Below are 19,112 nucleotides of genomic sequence, written 5' to 3'. Positions count from 1 at the left end.
ATTGGACAAGCTGGTTAAGGTTACCGCCTGGATTTTGAAGTTTATTCGGAATTGTCGTTTGTCGGTGTCTCAACGCAATATGACACCTGTTGTGTGTCCCATCGAGCGGAAAAAGGCGCTGCTGAAATTAATTGAAGTTGTGCAAGCCACCAGCTTTCATTCAGAATTGAAGGCGCTAAGGACTGAGCGCCCTAAGCTTCGTGGAGCTATCGCTCGTCTTAGCCCCTTTGTAGACGGCCAGGGGTTGATTCGAGTAGGGGTAGATTAAGTAACTCCAATTTACCTTATTCGGCGCGCCATCCTCTTTTACTGCCCAAGAAGAGCCAGTTAGTTCACCTGTTGGTGATGGATCGCCACATCGCAAATTCGCATTCCGGTTGCAATGCGCTGTTGGCATCCCTCCAGAGGGAATTTTGGATTCTGTCGGGGCGTCGTACGGTTCGGAGCGTCCTTTTCCGGTGTTTACCCTGTTATCGGCTTAAGGCGTCTACGATGCAGCCTCAGATGGGAGATCTGCCTCCAGACAGAGTGAAGAAGATGAGGCCGTTTTCTGGAGTTGGTACGGACTTCGCTGGGCCTTTCATGATCAAGGCTTCACGTTTGCGGAATGTAAGGTTAATTAAGGCTTATCTGTGCGTCTTTGTCTGCCTTTCAACCAAAGCTGTACATCTTGAAGTTGTTGCCGACCTTACAACTGAAGCCTTTATTGCGAGCTTGGATAGATTTGTGTCCCGTCGAGGCTTACCCGAATTGATACGCTCCGATAACGGAACGAATTTTGTAGGTGCGGACCGTTACTTGCGGGATGTAGTAAATTTCTTGAACAATAACCAGGTGGATATTGAAACGGCCCTCTCTCGTCGCGGTATTCGGTGGACCTTCAGTCATCCAGGATGCCCCCACTGGGGTGGAATTTTCGAGGCAGTAGTAAAATCGGCTAAGACTCACTTGATGCGCGTGATAGGGCAAACCTCGCTCACCTTTGAGGAGTTAACCACGGTATTTTGTAAAATTGAAGCGGTACTTAATTCACGGCCGTTGTGCCCGCTCAGTTCAGACCCGAATGACTTGGAGTCGTTAACTCCAGGCCGTTTCTTGATAGGACAGCCACTCAATGCGTTGCCGGAGTATCCCCTCTCGGATATCAAGCCTGGACGGTTGAGGCGATACCAGATGTTGCAGCAGATGTCCCAAGATTTTTGGAAACGTTGGTCCCTTGAGTATTTACATCTGCTCCAGCAGCGCTTTAAGTGGACGGATAGAACCAGTCCCCCTCACGTCGGTGACCTTGTGTTGGTTAAGGATGCTAACCTGCCGCCACTGCGTTGGCGTAGGGGGCGCATTGTTCCCGGGATCTGGACGGGACCCGCAGCACGCAATCATTGCGTGCTGCGGGTCTCGTCTGCGAGGGAGATGCTGGACTTCCACCAGGCGCGTCCGTAGGTGGCGGATCACGGGATCCTCTGGGCGACATTCCCAGAGGTATCGTCCGATCTTTTTCGTTGCAAGGATTCTTAGGTTTAGGTCCTAGGCTTAGGATTAGGTTTAGATGTAGGTTAAGGTCCTAGGTTTAGGATTAGGTTAAGGTTTAGGATTAGGATAGTTTAGTTAGGCTTTGCAACGAAAGAGATCGGATGACGCGGACCAAATCAGCACTAGGAGGAGCGGAAGATCGGCGCCCTCCACACTCTTCACTAAGTGAAGAGTGCTCCTTCTGGAGAGTGCAGCTTCCGATGGCACCGGTTTGCCGGCATGCCGTGAGCGGTGGCACCCTGTGCCCCGTTGTCGTGGAAGTGAGCCGGCGTTGCATTTCTGCGACTGCTGGCCGCTGGTTGCCATGTCCCCGGCTTCGGCTACAGGGGAGCGCCCCTCAGATATGGGGGGTACCGGTTCACCGGCGTGGCTCCGTGGTAGCTCGTATCGAGCGTCGGGCGGCTGTCTGCTGAGTTGCCCTGTGCACTCGGTAGACTGCCGGCCAACCCGTAATCCCCACTATGTGGGGGACGGTGGCCGCTGCCCCAAGGCACGGGGCCGCGAGGACGCAAACCTCTATAAAAAATACCCCAATCCCAAGCTCTGATGCCCGGTGAGGGGATGAATGGCTGGAGGGAGTCCAGTCCCAAGGGCATCACCCGATCCCAGGGGACCTCACCCCTGGTTAAATAATAAAGGAAAAATATGAAATGGACAGTTGTCAAGAGATAGTACCCCAGGAGGGTACCTCCCGCTTGGCGGGAGGAGAATCCCTCCGTGCCTCTGAGCAATCAGAGGCACGCTGCCCCTCGTATTCTGGGGGGGGCAACAACTGCCACGAAGAAGAGGGCGGTAGCACGAGCCGCGAAAGGGAGAGGGTCCCATTCGTGCACCCCGAACGCTGCGACAGTGCGCTCTCACTGCGCTCAGCGCGAAGCTCTGCAAGGGGCTGCGTTTCGAGTGGTCGAGAGTCACCAGTGTTTGCTCGGGACAGTACCGGACGATTTGTGAGCCGGAATCAGGCTGATCCGAGGACTCGGAGGAAGCGGAAGACGGTCAAACGACCAGCGGCTCCCGCTCCTTCCGACTCCTCGGAGATTGAGCCCGCGCCTGCTAAATTTTTGGCAGTTGAGGATTGTTCAGCGGACGCTACAGCGTCATCTGCCAAAGAACGCGATCGAGAAGACCTTACGGTGACCTACGGAGAACCGGCCGTCACCACCTCGGTGCGGACCGGGGCCTTCTGCCGTAAAGCAGCTGGTCTAGTGAGGGAAGGTGAGGTTGAGCGACTGACCCGCTCCCTCACAGAAGTGGATTCAACGGACCCGCGGAAGGCATTCGAAATTTCGTTGGAAATTGTTTCCATGGTGGCGGCCAAATCAGGCTCCTTGAAGGGCACATACGTGCGGGCACTGAAGTGCGTGGCCGCCGCCGTGGAGAAGCTATTGGACGGATTTCTACAGCGCACTAGCACGGAGGAAGTTACCTGTCTGCGGTCGCAATTGGAACGACTGCTGACAGAAAATTCAGAGCTTCGAGCGGAGGGCGTGCGGGTGCGGGAGGAGATGGCCGAACTGCGTGCAGCCCTTGACGGCTTCTTGGGACAGCAGGGTAGATTGGCCTCTCCGCCGCCCCCGTCCCCGGAAAGCGAGAAGGACAAAGAAATAGAGGATCTGAAGAAACGAATTGCGATCCTCGAGGCCCGCGCTTCCAAGGTTGAACGCGCGAGGCCTCCGTTGGCGCACGAGCGCCAGGCGTCTGCGCCGTCACCGTGCGATGCCTTAGCTGCACTGGCACCCACAAGGGCTGCAAGTACCAGGGTGGGTGTGGCACCTTCGGCACGCGCGTCGACCAAAATGGCCGCGTCGAACAAGCCCTTTGGACGGCGAACGCCGGTTCAGCCCACGAGGCCCCAGGCTGCTGCTTCTGCCCCGCCCCAGCCTGCGAAGGCTGGGCCTGGTAGAAGCCGCAAAAATCCAAAGGGGTGTGTGAATGCCGCCCAGCCGACGCAACGCCCACAGGCCCGTCCACTACCTCCTGCCTCATCCAACATGGACGCAGCATGGACGACGGTAGTGAAGCGAGGTCGAAAGAAGGCGCAGGACGTGCCTAGCCCCCGTCCCGTCCCGACGGTCAACGCTCCCCAGGTGGTGGGTCGAGCAGCGACTGAGGGAAAGAGAAAGGGCAAGGCAAGAAAACCGCGCGCACCGCGGTCGGCAGCTGTCGTATTGAAGCTGCTGCCGGCTGCCAAAGAAAATGGCCTCACCTATGGGGAGGTGATGGCCCGGGCGCGCGCTAACGTCGACGTGGATGCCATAGGCGTGGAGGGTGGCCTCCGAGTCCGGCACACCGCCAACGGAGCCCGGCTGCTGGAGTGTCCTGCTGCCAATACCAACGCGGTCGCTGACAAGCTAGCAGCCCGGCTCCGCGAAATCCTGCCGGACCCAGAAGTGGTGCGTATTGACAGGCCCGTCAAGATGGCGGAAGTCAAAGTGACGGGCCTGGATGAATGCGCCACTAAGGAGGAAGTGGCCGCCGCCATTGCATCGCAGGGCAATTGCGCCCTTACGCAGGTGAAGGTAGGAGAGCTGCGAAGCTCTTACTCTGGAGCCTTCACTGTGTGGGCGCGTTGCCCTATGCAGGCAGCCACACTCCTGGCTACGCCTCCACAAGGTCGGCCCGCCGACTCACCAGGGAGGCTACGCGTAGGCTGGGTGATAGCCCACGTGCAGCTACAGAAGGCCCGCCCCTGGCGATGCCTCCGGTGTTTCGGCACCGGGCACGGCCTCGCCAGGTGCCCGTCGGCTGTGGACCGCAGCGGTCTTTGTTTCCGCTGCGGCCAGCCCGGTCACAAGGCGGGCTCCTGCACAGCCGCCGCACCGCACTGCGTGCTATGCGACGCGGCGAAGCGGCGGGCCGATCATCGGGCCGGGGGCCCGTCCTGTCTTTCCGCACCCTCCTCCACAAAGAGGAGGCGTGGCGGAAAAAAGAAGAAAAATATAGAGGAAGGGCCGGCTGCCTGTGATACAGCCGGCCGGTCAGTTCCTGCCGCGGCCGTCGGGCCGCAAGGCGGGACGGAAGACGAGGGAGCGATGGACGTGACACCTCAATAATGGATCACGTCCATCGCTTCCTTCAAGCGAACGTGAACCACTCCGCCAGGGCGCAGGATCTCCTCGTCCACACCATGGCGGAGTGGTTCATCGACATCGCGATCGTTGCGGAGCCATACTTCGTACCTCCCGACCGGGAGGATTCCTGGGCCGGAGATGTTGATGGCTCCGTGGCGATCGTGATGCGACAGTCTGCGGCGTTACCCCCCCTTGGAAGGTGGCCAGGGGATCCGTGTACGTCGTCGTTAGGGTCAACGAAACCGTCGTGATCGGGGTGTACTTCTCTCCGAACAGGAGTCTCGCTGAGTTCGAGCGGTTCCTGGGCGGGCTCGAGGCGTTGGTTCATCGCTTCGAGTCTCGCCCGGTGATACTGGCGGGGGACCTCAACGCTAAATGTACGGCGTGGGGTTCTCCCCGCACGGACTCGCGCGGCGAGTTCCTGTCGGAGTGGGCTTTCGCGACCGGCCTCTGTCTTCTGAACAGAGGTTCGGTCGCGACCTGCGTGCGGTGGAACGGGGAATCACACGTGGACGTGTCGTTCGCGTCTCCGTCCGCCGCACGCCGTGTCCGTGGCTGGCGTGTTCTCGAGGGGGCGGAGACGCTCTCGGACCATCGGTTCGTCCGATTTGAGCTCTCCGTTTCCACCTTGTTGAACGCGCCGGACGAAGACGCCCGCGGTGAGGAGGAGCTCCCGCGTAGTGCTCTCCGATCATTCCCGCGATGGGCACTGAAGCGCCTGAACAAGGTGCTTGCGGTGGAGGCGGCCACAGTGGCCGCGTGGGCGCCGATGCCCGCGCGTCTAGTGGACGTGGAGTTGGAGGCCGAATGGTTCCGGGGTACGATGCGTCGCGTCTGCGATGCTGCGATGCCCCGGGTCAGCGGTCGCGCTCCGCGTGGCGGTGCGTATTGGTGGACGCCCGAGATCGCGCTCCTCCGAGAGGAGTGCGTGCGGGCGCGCCGCCGAAGCGCCCGCCACCGCCGTCGCCGCCTTCGCAATGCGGACTTCGCGGAGGTGGCGACCCGCCTGCATGCCGACTGCCGTCAGAAGCAGGAGGCACTGCGGCGGGCCATCGGCGAGGCCAAGTCTCAGAGCATGAAGACGCTCCTGGAGACGCTTGACCAAGATCCTTGGGGGCGCCTGTACCAAACGGTCCGCAAGAAATTGCGGCCGTGGGCGCTCCCGGTGACGGAACGTCTCCAGCCTCAGCAGCTGCGGGAAATTGTCTCCGGGCTGTTCCCGCGGATGGAGAGGGGCTTCGAGCCCCCTTCCATGGGCGCGCCACCACGCAGTAGCGTGAGCGGTGATGCCCCTGCTGAGGTGGTCCCTCCGAGCATCTCGGAGGAGGAGATTCGTGCGGCCGTGTCGAGGATGCGGAGGAAGGACGCGGCCCCCGGCCCTGACGGTGTTCACGGCCGGGTCTGGGATTTGGCCTTCGGTGCCCTTGGGGACCGACTCGTGCGGCTCTATGAAGCCTGCCTCGAGTCGGGACGGTTTCCGAAGCAGTGGAAGACGGGCAGACTTGTTCTGCTAAGGAAGGAGGGACGCCCCGCGGACTCACCTGCGGGATATCGTCCCATCGTGCTGCTGGACGAGGCGGGAAAATTGCTCGAGCGGGTGGTGGCCGCCCGCATCGTCCAGCATCTGACGGGGGTGGGTCCCGATCTGTCAGCGGAGCAGTTCGGATTCAGGGAGGGCCGCTCGACCATCGACGCGGTGATGCGCGTGCGTGCCCTCTCTGATGAGGCTGTCGGCCGGGGCGGGGTTGCACTGGCGGTGTCCCTTGACATCGCCAACGCGTTCAACACCTTGCCCTGGTCGGTGATCGCAGGGGCGCTGGAGTATCACGGCGCCCCTGCGTATCTCCGTCGGCTGATCGGGTCCTACCTCGAGGACAGGTCGGTCGTGTGCACCGGGCACGGTGGGGCGGTGCTCCGCTTCCCCGTCCAACGCGGTGTTCCACAGGGGTCGGTCCTTGGCCCTCTCTTGTGGAACATCGGCTACGACTGGGTCCTGCGTAGCGCCCTAAGTGCTCCTCTTCCGGGTCTGAGCGTAGTTTGTTACGCGGACGACACTTTGGTCGTGGCCCGGGGGAGGGACTTGCGAGAGTCTGCCCGTCTTTCCTGCGCGGGGGTGGCCTTCGTCATCGGCAGGATCCGAAGGCTGGGTCTGGAGGTGGCGCTCGATAAATCCCAGGCCCTGTTGTTTCACGGGGCCCGTAGAGCGCCGCCTCAGGGGGCCCACCTTGTGATCGGAGGCGTTCGCGTCGAGATCGAGGCGACCGGATTACGGTACCTCGGTCTCGTACTGGACGGTCGTTGGAGCTTCCGCACTCACTTTGAGAGATTAGGTCCCCGATTGATGGCGGCCGCCGGCTCGCTGAGTCGGCTGTTGCCGAACGTCGGGGGGCCTGACGTGGTGGTGCGCCGCCTCTACACGGGGGTGGTGCGGTCGATGGCACTGTACGGGGCTCCCGTGTGGTGCCACGCCCTGACCCGCGACAACGTTGCGGCGTTGCGACGTCCGCAGCGCGCGATTGCGGTCAGGGCGGTTCGTGGATACCGCACCGTCTCGTTCGAGGCGGCGTGCGTGCTAGCTGGGACGCCTCCCTGGGACCTGGAAGCGGAGGCGCTCGCTGCGGATTACGCGTGGCGATGCGATCTCCGCTCCAGGGGGGAGCCGCGTCCTGGCGCGGTGGAAGTTCGAGCGCGGAAGCTTCAATCTCGGCGTGCCGTGCTCGAGGCGTGGTCTCGCCGCCTGGCGGACCCCGCCTATGGGCGACGGACCGTCGAGGCGATCCGCCCGGTCCTCTCGGACTGGGTGAATCGCGACCGAGGACGTCTCACCTTCCGAGCGACGCAGGTGCTCACGGGACACGGCTGTTTCGGTCGCTACCTGCACCTCGTCGCCCGGAGGGAGCCGACGCCGAAGTGCCACCACTGCAGTGGCTGCAACGAGGACACGGCGGAGCACACGCTCGCGTACTGCCCCGCTTTCGCGGAGCAGCGCCGCGTCCTCGTTGCAAAAATAGGACCGGACTTGTCGCTTCCAACCGTCGTGGCTACGATGCTCGGCAGCGACGAGTCCTGGCAGGCGATGCTCGACTTCTGCGAGTCCACCATCTCGCAGAAGGAGGCGGCGGAACGGGAGAGGGAGAGCTCTTCTTCCCTCTCGGCGCCGTGCCGCCGCCGTCGGGCCGGGGGTCGGAGGAGGGCGTTTGTCCAGCTCCAGCCCCTATGAGGAGGCAGTCTCCTCCCGGTGATGGTCACGGGGCGACCTAAGGGGGTTGAGGCTGCGCCGCACGCTACCGTCACTCTAGCGCGCTGGCACCAGGAGGACGGGACGGCGCATCGGCGGCTGCGGACTGCGATGCGGTCCGCATTTTCGTCGTCGCTGTCGTCGCCGAACATACTGTTGAAGAGCAACCCGGTCGGCGGTGTATCGCGTTCCGACCCGGCAGGCTGGTTCTGGCCCAGCGGGGTATCCCGGAACACCAGCGGCACCGCCCGGGCGGCCTGGTAGGGCCGCCGTACCGCGGAGACTGACGTCGTTGGTCGTCGACTATCGCCTCGACGACCCGTCGGTCGGGCGTCCTCGGGGTGGCGCCGCGTGTCTGGTTGTAGTGTTGACCGCGGGAACCCCCCTACTCTGAACGGGTTCTGACCCCGGACGGAGATCGGACGTCGGGTGTAAGAGTGCAGGGGAGTCGTTTAGTGGGTGGGCCCTAAAATCCTTGGGCCCGCGATCTGCTCTCAACACCTGCAGATCGTTGAGTCTCACATACCCCGCGCGCCCCCTAGGCGCGGGGACCTCGTAGGAGGTTCGGCCCCCGGCCCGAGAAAAAAAAAAAAAAAAAAAAAAGGGGGCGCATTGTTAATCTGTTTCCCGGTAAGGATGGGACCCCTCGGTCTGCAGAGGTTCTGGTCGGGGACTCGGTTCTCAAACGAGCGGTCACAACGTTGTCCCGGCTGCCAGTTGATTAGGGACAGGTAGGGGACCTGTCCGGGCGGGTGACTGTTCGAAACCAATCCGTTAGTTTTTGAATTCTTACCACGGCAACACGGGTCGCGATTTGACGGTGCCGTCGCGATTTGACATCTGTCACTTTGTCTTGCTTCTCGAACGGGACGGTACCTGTATATTGACGGTCTACGCTAAAGTTGTGTATCATCGCTAATCCTTATTCATTCCTGCCCTATACCCTTCTCCCTAAGTGATACGGCGTGAGAAGACGAAGGCATCGGTTCCGGTGAGTGATTGCATGATATTTTGTTAAAATAGTACATACGGCGCCGCGAATCGCGGCACATGTTCGACGCGCACCTCGTGCTGGTTTCCGTAGCCCTAGGCTGCCACGAGGTCGCTGGGTTCGAATCGAACAGAAAGTAAGCTGCAAGAAAAGTTAGAATTTGAATCTATTTATTACAAATGTCTCGGTAAAGCTCAGAGTATCCTATCTATTGCTAAAAAGTCAGAAGGGTCTGATGATGATGATGTTTGTTCTAACTCTTCAACACATAAGTTTGTTAAATTACCTACAATTCAGTTACCAAGGTTTAGTGGCTCCTATAATAACTGGTTAGAATTTCACGATACATTCACTAGTCTTATTCATTCAAATGAAGAAATTGATAGTATAAATAAGTTTCACTATCTCAGATCTTCATTGGAGGGTACCGCTGCATTAGTCATACAATCCATTGAGTTTTCAGCGGCTAATTATAAAGTTGCATGGAACATTCTCTGTGATCGGTTTAACAATAAGAGATTATTGATTCAAAATCATGTATCTGCTTTATTTAATATTCAACCAATAGGTAGGGAATCATCATTTAGTTTAAAGCGCCTCATAGACCAAATGAATAAAAACTTACGTGCTTTAGATTCCCTTGGAGAACCAACTAAACATTGGGATACTCTACTCATCCACATTATGACTCATAAGTTAGATTCTAAGACTTATCGTGAATGGGAAGAACATAAAGGTCAGTTAGACAAAGGATCTCAAATAACTTTTGACCAATTTCTCAATTTTATTAAAATTAGGGCTGATTTAAATGAGACTCTTGAAATGTCTTCATCTACAGTTCATAATAATATGAATACAGCTCCTAAATCTAATTCTAAAATTAAAACTTTAGTGTCCATGTCTGACCATATCGGTCAGAGGAACAACAATGTTCCCGGACTAGGCAAGCTTTGACCTAAGTGTAACGGTGAACACCGGTTAAATGTTTGTCCTCAATTTCTAGCATTAAGCACTAATGAACGTTTATTATTATTACCCAGTTTTAAGATTTGTTTTAACTGTTTCAGTGCAGGTCATTATGCCAATCACTGTAGTTTTTTTTTTTTTTTTATGATTGAAGGATTACTGGTGGCCCGGAGGCCTTTCCAGTTTCACCAGGACAGGTGGGCGAGCAAAGGCTTAGCCAGGAGGGGTGGGATTTGCTAACAGCTACCCGAGCGCCTCCAAAGGAGACCTAACAACTCAACAGTAGCTGCTTCGCGAATGAATCTACTACCGGATCGGAATCGCGACCCGCTGAGAAGATCCGGCGAGAAACTCAGCGAGCTGATTCATGGGTTAGGTTGCACGGCGAACTCTTTGTCGAGTTCGACGAGTACGGTTACCGAGGTCCCTAAGCCTGCTCCTAGAGCTGAAGGCGTCTAGTGCAAAGGTTATTGGATCTGAGGGATCCGTAAGGACGTGTCTAGGGCGTCGACGGTGACTGGCTCCTGCATGATCAGGATTCGGGGAGTAGTCAGCGGCGGCTACGATAAAGCGATTATCATGACGCATAGCCTTATCGAAGTACCGTTCCGACGCTGACTTCATGTATTTCTGTATAGATTCGAGGCCCAGGTCGTCGTGTAGGTCAACGTTCCTCACGAACCACGGAGCTCCGACGGCTAACCTGCAAAAGCGGGATTGTAGAGATTGAAGGGTGTCTATGTGTGTGCGGGCCGCGTGAGCGAACACCACACTCGCGTAAGTCATGACGGGCCTTATGCAAGTTTTGTAAAGTGTCACCTTGTTCCGAAGGGACATTTTACTCCGCTTACAGATCATTGCGTAGAGTCTACCGAGAATAAACGCGGCACGGTCACGGACTGATTTTATATGCGGGCGGAATGTCATCGATGCATCCAGGGTAACGCCCAGGTACTTGACCTTCCTGGCCCAGGGTATGGATTGACTAAAGAGGTAATCGGGGGTGTGAGATTCCTCCTCCTAATACGGGAGGAAATCCGTGTGGAGCTTCCCCTCTGAAATAGCACCGCAGTACTTTTCGCTGGGTTGATGTCTATGCGCCATTTTCGGAACCACTGTCCTAGGGCTAGGGCTGCGCTCTGAAGCTTCTTCGCGATTAGGGACTTGTTTCTACTGGAATAGTAAACAGTCGTGTCGTCGGCGAATAAAGCTAAATGGGTCGGCGGCGACCGGGGAATATCGTTAACGAATAAGCTAAATAGGAGGGGTGAGAGGACAGAGCCTTCCGGGACTCCAGCTGTGAGAGGTCGTGGGGAGGAGCGGGTTCCCTCGACTCGATATCGAAAAGAGCGGTTCGACAAGAAGTCCCGTATGATGAGCACGAGACTATCCGGCACACCCATGTTGAATAGTTTGAAAATCAAACCGTTGTGCCAGACTTTGTCGAACGCTTTTGCGACGTCGAAGAAGAGAGCTCCCGTGTATAACGGTTTTGGTCGATTAAGCCCCACAAGAATGTGCTCCGTGAGGCGGTGCACCTGTTGAACGCATGAGTGATTTGTACGGAATCCGAATTGTTCATCGATGAGAATGCCCTTGGATGAGACGAAGTCTCTGAGGCGTTTGTAGAGCAGACGCTCATACAGTTTGCCTAGAGACATGAGGAGGCTAATCGGGCGGTAGCTCGTCGGATGATTTTTTGGTTTACCGGGTTTATGTATGCCGATAACGTCCGCTTCTTTCCACACCGCGGGAAAGATACAGTTCGCCATAGCGGCATTGAAAATAGATGCCAACATCACGATGAGTTGGACGGGTAGAAGTTTAATAACGCTGTTGGATATACCGTCGGAACCGGGAGCCTTGCGAGGACGTAGGTCTTTGATCAAGTCTTTAACTTCCATCGGGGTGACGGGTGGTAACGCGTCCGAGGGTGGCAAGGAGACTCTGCGTTCTACCTCACTGTCTACAAATTCTACATGAACAGGGTCCACGGATTGAGTGCTGGGCGTGCACTGGGTTTGCAATGTATCGGCCAGCAGCTCTGCTTTTTCATCATCATCGAACGCCGCGAGTCGGCCTGAGGGGCCTACGAGGGGGGGCATAGTTACTACCGTATCCGATTTGAGAGTACGAGCTAAGCGGTAGTAAGACCTTTGAGAGGGCGCGAGTCCTTCTAAGAAATCAGACCATCTGGCATCTCGGACTTCGGCGATGCGAGACTTTACGTCGCGTTGTAGGGCACGCATTCGAATTCGATTTTCCGCGGTAGGATACCTGTCGTAGGCGCGTATCGAGGCGTTCTTAGCTCTAAGGAGTTCCCTAATATCGTCGGACAATTTGAAGCGGTGAAGGAAGTCCTCCGCTACAACTTGTTTCGATGACCTATCTAATGTCGAGGTGATGTGTGACGTTAAGATGTCTATGGCTTCAGCGGTATCCTGAGGAGACGGGGTAGAGTCCGGGCTAAACGGGAGCGACGGTGGATCAGATTCAGCCAGGCTGATGCCCAGCGTGTGCCAATCCACCACAGTCATCGTGACGGGAACGGAATCGGGAGCGCGACCGAGCTTCATAACGACGGGACGGTGGTCTGAATCTAACTCTGAAACTACTTCGATCGAGTGTAAGCGCAGAGTTACGTTTTTTAATAACGCTATGTCGAGTATATCCGGGCGATGCGCGATATTTAGCGGGTAGTGAGTCGGGGTTAGCGGAGCGACGATATCGAAGGCGAGATCATCGACTAACGCGTCAAGCCGCCTGCCATTCGGGGTTGTAGTGTGTGAGTTCCACCTGATGTGTTTACAATTTAGGTCGCCCGCCAGAATGACAGAGCTCCCCATGCCGAGCAGCGCCTCGATATCACTGCTTAGAACGATCTTATCCGGTGGAAGATAAACGGACGCGATAACGATCGGCGCGTGTCCCGTCAGTGAGATTCGGCACACTGATGCTTCGATATTAGCGAGCGCGGGAGGATCGAGCGGAACGCAATGCAGGGCTCTTCTATAGTAAATGACGGTACCACCACCACGAGCAGAGAGCCTGTCGTTCCTGACCATGTTATAGTTCGCGATTTTAGGGTCACGGCGCGCGGGCTTAAGTAGGGTCTCCTGCACTAAAAATATATCAATTTGATGGTCACGCAAAAAGTCAGAAACCTGATCACGTTGATTCGCGAGACCGTAAGCGTTAAAAAATCCTATCGTTACGGATAGGGGCTTTACTCTACTTATATACGCCATTGATTACCGGCGGAGTGAGGGGAGGACGTACGTATTTAATGACGCGTATACGTCGGCGTATTCTTGCACAACGGCGATAAAGTGTTGTGCAGTAGAGGCAGCGCGAATGGCGTCGCCCAAAGCGTTAACGCGCTCAAAGTTGATCGACTGAAAGAAGTCGATCGCTAAAGCGAGATTGTCGGACGCGGTCGGAGGGCAAGTCGCGGGAGAGGGACGAGTCGCGGGGGCGGGACGAATCGCGGAGGAGGGAGTTGTAGCCGTGTTCGTGTACGGCAGCGGTTTCGCCCAGGCCGAGACACTGGGCACCGGCGCCGGAACGAACGCTGGCTTAGCCTGCGACACAGAGGGTGCCGAGGCTTTGATGTCTGGGCCGGAAGGTCGGAGGCGGTTTTGGCGGGCGACGCGTCGATTTATTTTAGGGGCTCGGGGGCATCCGCGGTAATTTGCGGGGTGACCCTGTGTTCGACACAGGACGCAGCTAGGCGGGTCCGTCGCGGATTTTTGATCGCGAGTGCATAGGGCCGTGGCGTGATCGCCTAAGCACTTGACGCATCGGGGGCACGCGTGACAGTTACGGGAAGAATGCCCGTATAATTGGCAGTTATGGCACTGGCTAGGTGTGCCTTTCTTGTGTGGGGTTTCGACTGCGATTCCGGAAAGGCTACAGACCGTTCGGATGTTGAATATTTGCTTACCCTCGGGGGTAGGCTGGAGGGCGACGAGAACCATATTATATGGCTCCCTTCCGCGACCTGTATGCATGCGGTGTACGGAGTTAACCGGTAGGCCTTGTTCGAGAAGGTCGGCCTTAACGAGCTCGGCATCCAACTCTTTAGGGATGCCACGTATAACGGCACGGAGTTCGCGCTCCTCCTGGAGCGTATACGTGTGGAAACTTATACGCTCCTTACGGAGGTAAGAAGAGAGGGCCCTATGGTCGTCGGGTGTTCGAACCTTAATTTGAATGCCGTTCGCGAGGTTACGGGCATTCGTGAAATTGATATTTTTGGCCTTAAGGGCCAGGGAAACTCGTTCCCAAGCTGCCTTCTCTTGAAGGATTACCGGGGGAGGGGTCTGGGTTTTATTTTGTGCCACCGGACGCGGCGACGGAGTGGCACGGGCTGGAGGCGCAACGGGAGTCTGAGGGCGGGGGCGCGACGCGTTCGCGGCTTTGCTAATTTTAGCGGCCGCGGGAGCTCGAGACTCCGCGGCACGCTTCTTACCCTTTTGCACCAGGGTGAATCCATCCGTCGATGAGGCGGGGGCGAGGTCGACCTCCATCTCCGAGTCAGAGTCGGAGGACGAGGAGGCGGGCGCAGGTGACCTACGAGTAGGTGTTTTGGAGGGTGCGACGGAGGCCGCGGATGATCGCGCTGCTGGAACGGTGACCACGGCGGACGACGCAGCAGTTTTACTCGCCAGTATAGGCGACGCGGGAACGGCGAGCTCGGCGGAGTCCACGAGAGGGCTCGCGGTGTGATCGGCCTTGAAGGCCTGAAACTCGGAAGTGAGCTTTGGGTAGCGAAGCCGGAGAAATTCCGCAAATACAGCGTCCATGATGGCTACGTGCCCAGGTGGGGCTACCCTGGGTCTTAGAAAACACTCGCCTTGCGGCGAGGCCCCAACTTCTCGGACCTGAGCGGTTCTATTGAACACAGGTGGCGATGCGGCACGATTACTACAGGACAAAGAAAAAAACACAACAAAACGGAAATAACAAAAAGAAACAAAACAATTAAACACTTCCAGGAAGACAGTTTGTCGGCAGATGTACCACGAACACAGAAATAACAAAAGGAAACAAAACAATTAAAAACTTCCAGAAAAAACACTTGGTCGGCAGATGTACCACGAACACAGGCCGCGCGAACAATGGCCGGGCTAACAAAAGCCGGGCGAACAAAGGCCGGGCAATCGAGTGGTCGATGAGCACGTCCGCACGTGACGGGTGCCTCTATCGGAATGATCACTGTAAAAAGACAGGGTGCAAAGTATGCCATAAGAAGCATAACACTCTAGTTCACTCTGCGGATCATAAACACAAACCTGCACCCACGGAGTATAGTTCAGTGAACTTAGGCAAGCCTTATGAACAGTCAAGCCAACAGTCTCAGAGTTCAAATCTTTCACTCTCAGCGAGTGTCTCTGCTGCACCTCGTGGTGATCAGGCTGATGTTATCCTATCGACTGCGTTGATCAAGGTTTATGGAAACAATAATCGTGAGTACATTGCTCGTGCCATATTAGATAGTGGCAGCACTTCTTCTTTCATAACTGAAAAGTTGTATCATCGGTTAGAGTTGTCCGCTAATATCATTAAAAGTTTTGTCACCGGGGTAGGTAAGTCAGTTGCTCCAATAAGCAAGATTTGTTATTTGAGGCTTAAATCTTTAAACAGTGACTTCAGTACTAGTCTTAAATGCTTTGTCTTGCCAACTATTACTGATTATGTTCCTAGTAGTCCTTTAAATTTATCTAGTCTCAAATTACCTTCTAATATTTGTTTAGCAGATCCTAAATTTCATTCACCGGCTGCTGTTGATGTTCTCATTGGTGCAGATCTGTTTTGGGATCTCCTGGGAAGTCAACGATTGAAGTTAGCTGATGACCACCCCATATTATTTGAAACTAAGCTTGGGTGGCTAGTATCTGGTCCTCTTAACAGTGAGTGCTTAATGACATTATCGCAGAATGTCAAGTGCAATTTTACTAGAGTTTCTACTGATAATCCTGATACTAATTCAATCATTGACATTCAAAATCAGTTAGCTTGTTTTTGGCAGTTAGAAGAGATTTCTCCACATTCTGAATATTCCAAGGAGGAACAGGAGTGTGAGGAACATTTTAAGGAGCACACTTCTCGTTTGACAGATGGTCGTTTTTGTGTTAAGATTCCATTGAAGTTGTCTCCAGATATATTAGGCGAGTCTTTGCCCAGAGCTAAGCGATGCTTACAGTCTCTAGAACATAGACTTAAGGGCAAGCCTGCTATGAATGTTATGTATAAGGATTTCATGCGAGAATATGAATTTTTAGGTCACATGGCCAAGTGTCCAATCTTAGATTATAATAAAGCTCATTTTATCCCTCACCATGGTGTGCTACGGGAAAGCAGTACTACATCAAAGTTGCGAGTCGTTTCCAATGCTAGCAGTCCCACTACCTCTGGCGTATGTTTCAACAACATTCAGATGGTAGGACCTGTAGTTCAGGATGATTTGTTATCAATATTATTACGTTTCAGGCAACATACTTACGTTCTCACTGCTGACGTAGAGAAAATGTACAGCCAAATCTCAGTTCATCCGGACGATCGTTACTTACAACGCATCATCTGGCGCGATGATCCAGCTGCTCCTGTTCAAGCCTACGAGCTTAACACTGTGACTTACGGCACAGCTACTGCTCCTTACCTCGCAACGCGATGTCTTCGTCAGCTCGGCCTTGAATGTTCTAATGAGAGGGTGTCAGAGGTAATCTTGCATGATTTCTTTGTCGACGATCTGTTGACTGGCGGGGATGACCTGTCTGAAGTTCAGGATTTGCGTCAGAAGGTGTCAGCCGTTCTTGCCTCTGCTCAGATGGTTTTGCGAAAGTGGAAGTCTAATAAGTCCACATTGATGAGTGAACGTCATCTTTCCAAATCATCTCTTGATCTGAATGTTGGCACTACAGAGTCTAGCAAAACTCTAGGGCTCGGATGGCATCCTCAGTCTGATTTGTTATATTTTCCAAATTTTTTTCAGATCATACTTGTTATACTAAGCGTGACATGCTCTCACTAATCTCGCAGATATTGGATCCATTAGGACTCCTCGCACCTGTAGTTATAGTATTAAAAATGTTACTGCAAAAATTATGGTTGCATAAATTGTCATGGGATGAGCAGTTATCCCCTGAAATTAAGATGCTTTAGGTAGATGTAATTCGTGATCTCCCTCTGTTGAATAAAATTAAAATTCCTCGTCATGTTCTCTGTAAATCTCATAAATTCATTGAATTTCATGTAATGACAGATGCTTCAGAAAATGCATATGGCGCCTGTCTGTATGTGCGAAGTGTCGACCAGTCGGACGAAGTAACTGTGCGCTTGTTGATGGCTAAGAGTCGCGTAGCCCCACTTAAGCCGACGACTATCCCTCGGCTCAAGCTCTGTGCAGCTTTAGTTGGGACTCGACTCTATGAGAAAGTAATGTCATCATTACGAGTACAGGCTACACGCACTTACTTCTGGACTGACTCTACAATTGTTCTCTGTTGGCTTAAAATGATGCCAAATAAATTACAGACCTTTGTGCGCAATAGAATTGCTGAAATTCAGGACAAAACTGCAAGCTGCGAGTGGAGACATGTCCCGACAACACAAAATCCTGCTGATCATCTCTCTCGTGGTGTTACAGCTACTGTTTTGTCTGATTTAGATCAGTGGTGGTCTGGCCCAGCCTTCCTGAAGAAGTCACCTTCAAGCTGGCCTGGCAACACGTATCAGCATACGCAAAAGGATGCTCTGCCTGAAATTAAATCTTCTGTGTCATTGCACTCTCATACTAATCAAGTACCGTCTGAAAATGTTATCAATTTTGACAGATTCTCAAGCTTCATGAGACTAAACCGTGTCGTTGCCTATGTTCTTAGATTTATTAAAGTTTGTAGAAAGCAGCCTGTCCGCGGTCCCATTAGTGCTGTTGAACTAAACTCAGCATTAAACTTAATAATTAAAATATCACAAGATGAGTCATTTCCGGAATATAAATTAATAATTAATAATAAAAACTTACCTGGTAAGAGTCCTCTTCTTAAATTCAATGTTTTTCTTGATGCAAATAAATTGCTTCGCGTAGGAGGGCGCATACAAAATTCTAACTTTTCTGAAAATAAAAAGCATCCTATTCTTCTGCAGTCCACTCATAGGTTTACTAAATTGTTATTTTATTATCAGCATGTTGAGTTACTTCATGCAGGCCCTCAACTACTTCTCGCTTCCATCCGTGAAAGTTATTGGCCAATTGGAGGTCGTAATTTAGCTAAATTTTGTTACCGTCAATGTGTTAAATGTTCCAGAATTAGAGGGGGGTTTCCGTTTGAGAACGTTGCACTCGATTATGCAGGTCCTATACAGGCCGTTACACGGCAAGGGCGTGGATGTAAGGTAACAAAAGTTTACATTGCCGTTTTTGTATGTTGCGCCACCAAAGCGATACATTTAGAATTAGTGGGTGACTTAACGAGCAATACCTTTATTCTGGCTTTACGGAGATTTATTTCGCGTCGGGGAAAACCGACAAATATTTATTCTGACAATGGTACCTCGTTCGTGGGCGCGTATAACGAAATTTCGAAATTTATCAAGGCGAGTTGTGATGGTTTGACTGATACCATGGCTAGTAATGGCGTGTTTTTTCATTTTATTCCGGCTTATTCGCCACACTTCGCTGGCCTTGCGGAAGCTGGTGTCAAGTCCACTAAATATCATTTAGTTAGAGTGTTGGGACAATGTAATTTAACGTACGAAGAATTAAATACCACACTGGTCCAGATCGAAGCACTGCTGAATTCCAGACCACTCACTCCACTGTCCTCGAGTCCAGAGGATCTGACGCCGCTCACCCCTGGACATTTCCTAATTGGGCGACCACTCGTTTCGCTACCGTCGCCTGAGCTCCGAGATCGCTCCACGAACACATTAACGAGATTTCATCCTATTGAGCAGCTCCGCCAGCAATTTTGGTCACGTTGGTGCAAGGAATACATATCCGAGCTTCAGATTAGAACGAAATGGCGTGCAAGCAAGGGGTCACTCAAACTTGACTCCCTTGTGCTGATAAAGGAGGAGAATTTGCCGCCACTAAAATGGAGATTGGGTCGTATCGTCGAGGTGCATCCTGGCACTGATGGAGTTACCAGAGTGGCTACCATTAAAACCGCTGCTGGAATGGTGCGACGCTCATTCAGCAAGATCTGCCCGCTGCCCGATCCTGACGCTGTTGGTTGAAGCAGTCCCTTCAACGCCTGGGGGCATGTCGTGTCTGGCACCGGCCTTATTTTACAATCATTGTTCATAAAGT

The 19,112-nt window shown here is 54.0% G+C and overlaps 1 protein-coding gene across 1 annotated transcript; it reads left to right on the top strand.

Annotated features, from left to right (window-relative positions):
* Positions 1-15,722: 15,722 nt before the first annotated feature.
* Positions 15,723-18,071, top strand: LOC134201760 (uncharacterized). Its single transcript, XM_062677011.1, has 4 exons — positions 15,723-16,671; positions 17,064-17,236; positions 17,336-17,529; positions 17,987-18,071. Exons 1-4 carry the CDS (start codon positions 15,723-15,725, stop codon positions 18,069-18,071), a joined length of 1,401 nt encoding a protein of 466 aa, XP_062532995.1.
* Positions 18,072-19,112: the final 1,041 nt, after the last annotated feature.

The sequence above is a fragment of the Bombyx mori genome, chromosome W, assembly GCF_030269925.1.
Source record: "Bombyx mori chromosome W, ASM3026992v2".
In the NCBI taxonomy this organism is placed as follows: Eukaryota; Metazoa; Arthropoda; class Insecta; order Lepidoptera; family Bombycidae; genus Bombyx; species Bombyx mori.
The sequence above is the reverse complement of the archived record's forward strand: the minus strand, read 5'-3'. Positions and strand labels throughout refer to the sequence as shown.

Excerpts from the sequence above, each read along its gene's own strand:
- LOC134201760 (XM_062677011.1), top strand. The coding sequence starts at position 15,723 with ATGACATTATCGCAGAATGTCAAGTGCAATTTTACTAGAGTTTCTACT. Across the intron at positions 16,672-17,063 it reads TAATAAGTCCACATTGATGA|ATGCTTCAGAAAATGCATAT; the intron begins GTGAACGTCATC and ends ATGTAATGACAG. Across the intron at positions 17,237-17,335 it reads GGACTCGACTCTATGAGAAA|ACCTTTGTGCGCAATAGAAT; the intron begins GTAATGTCATCA and ends AATAAATTACAG.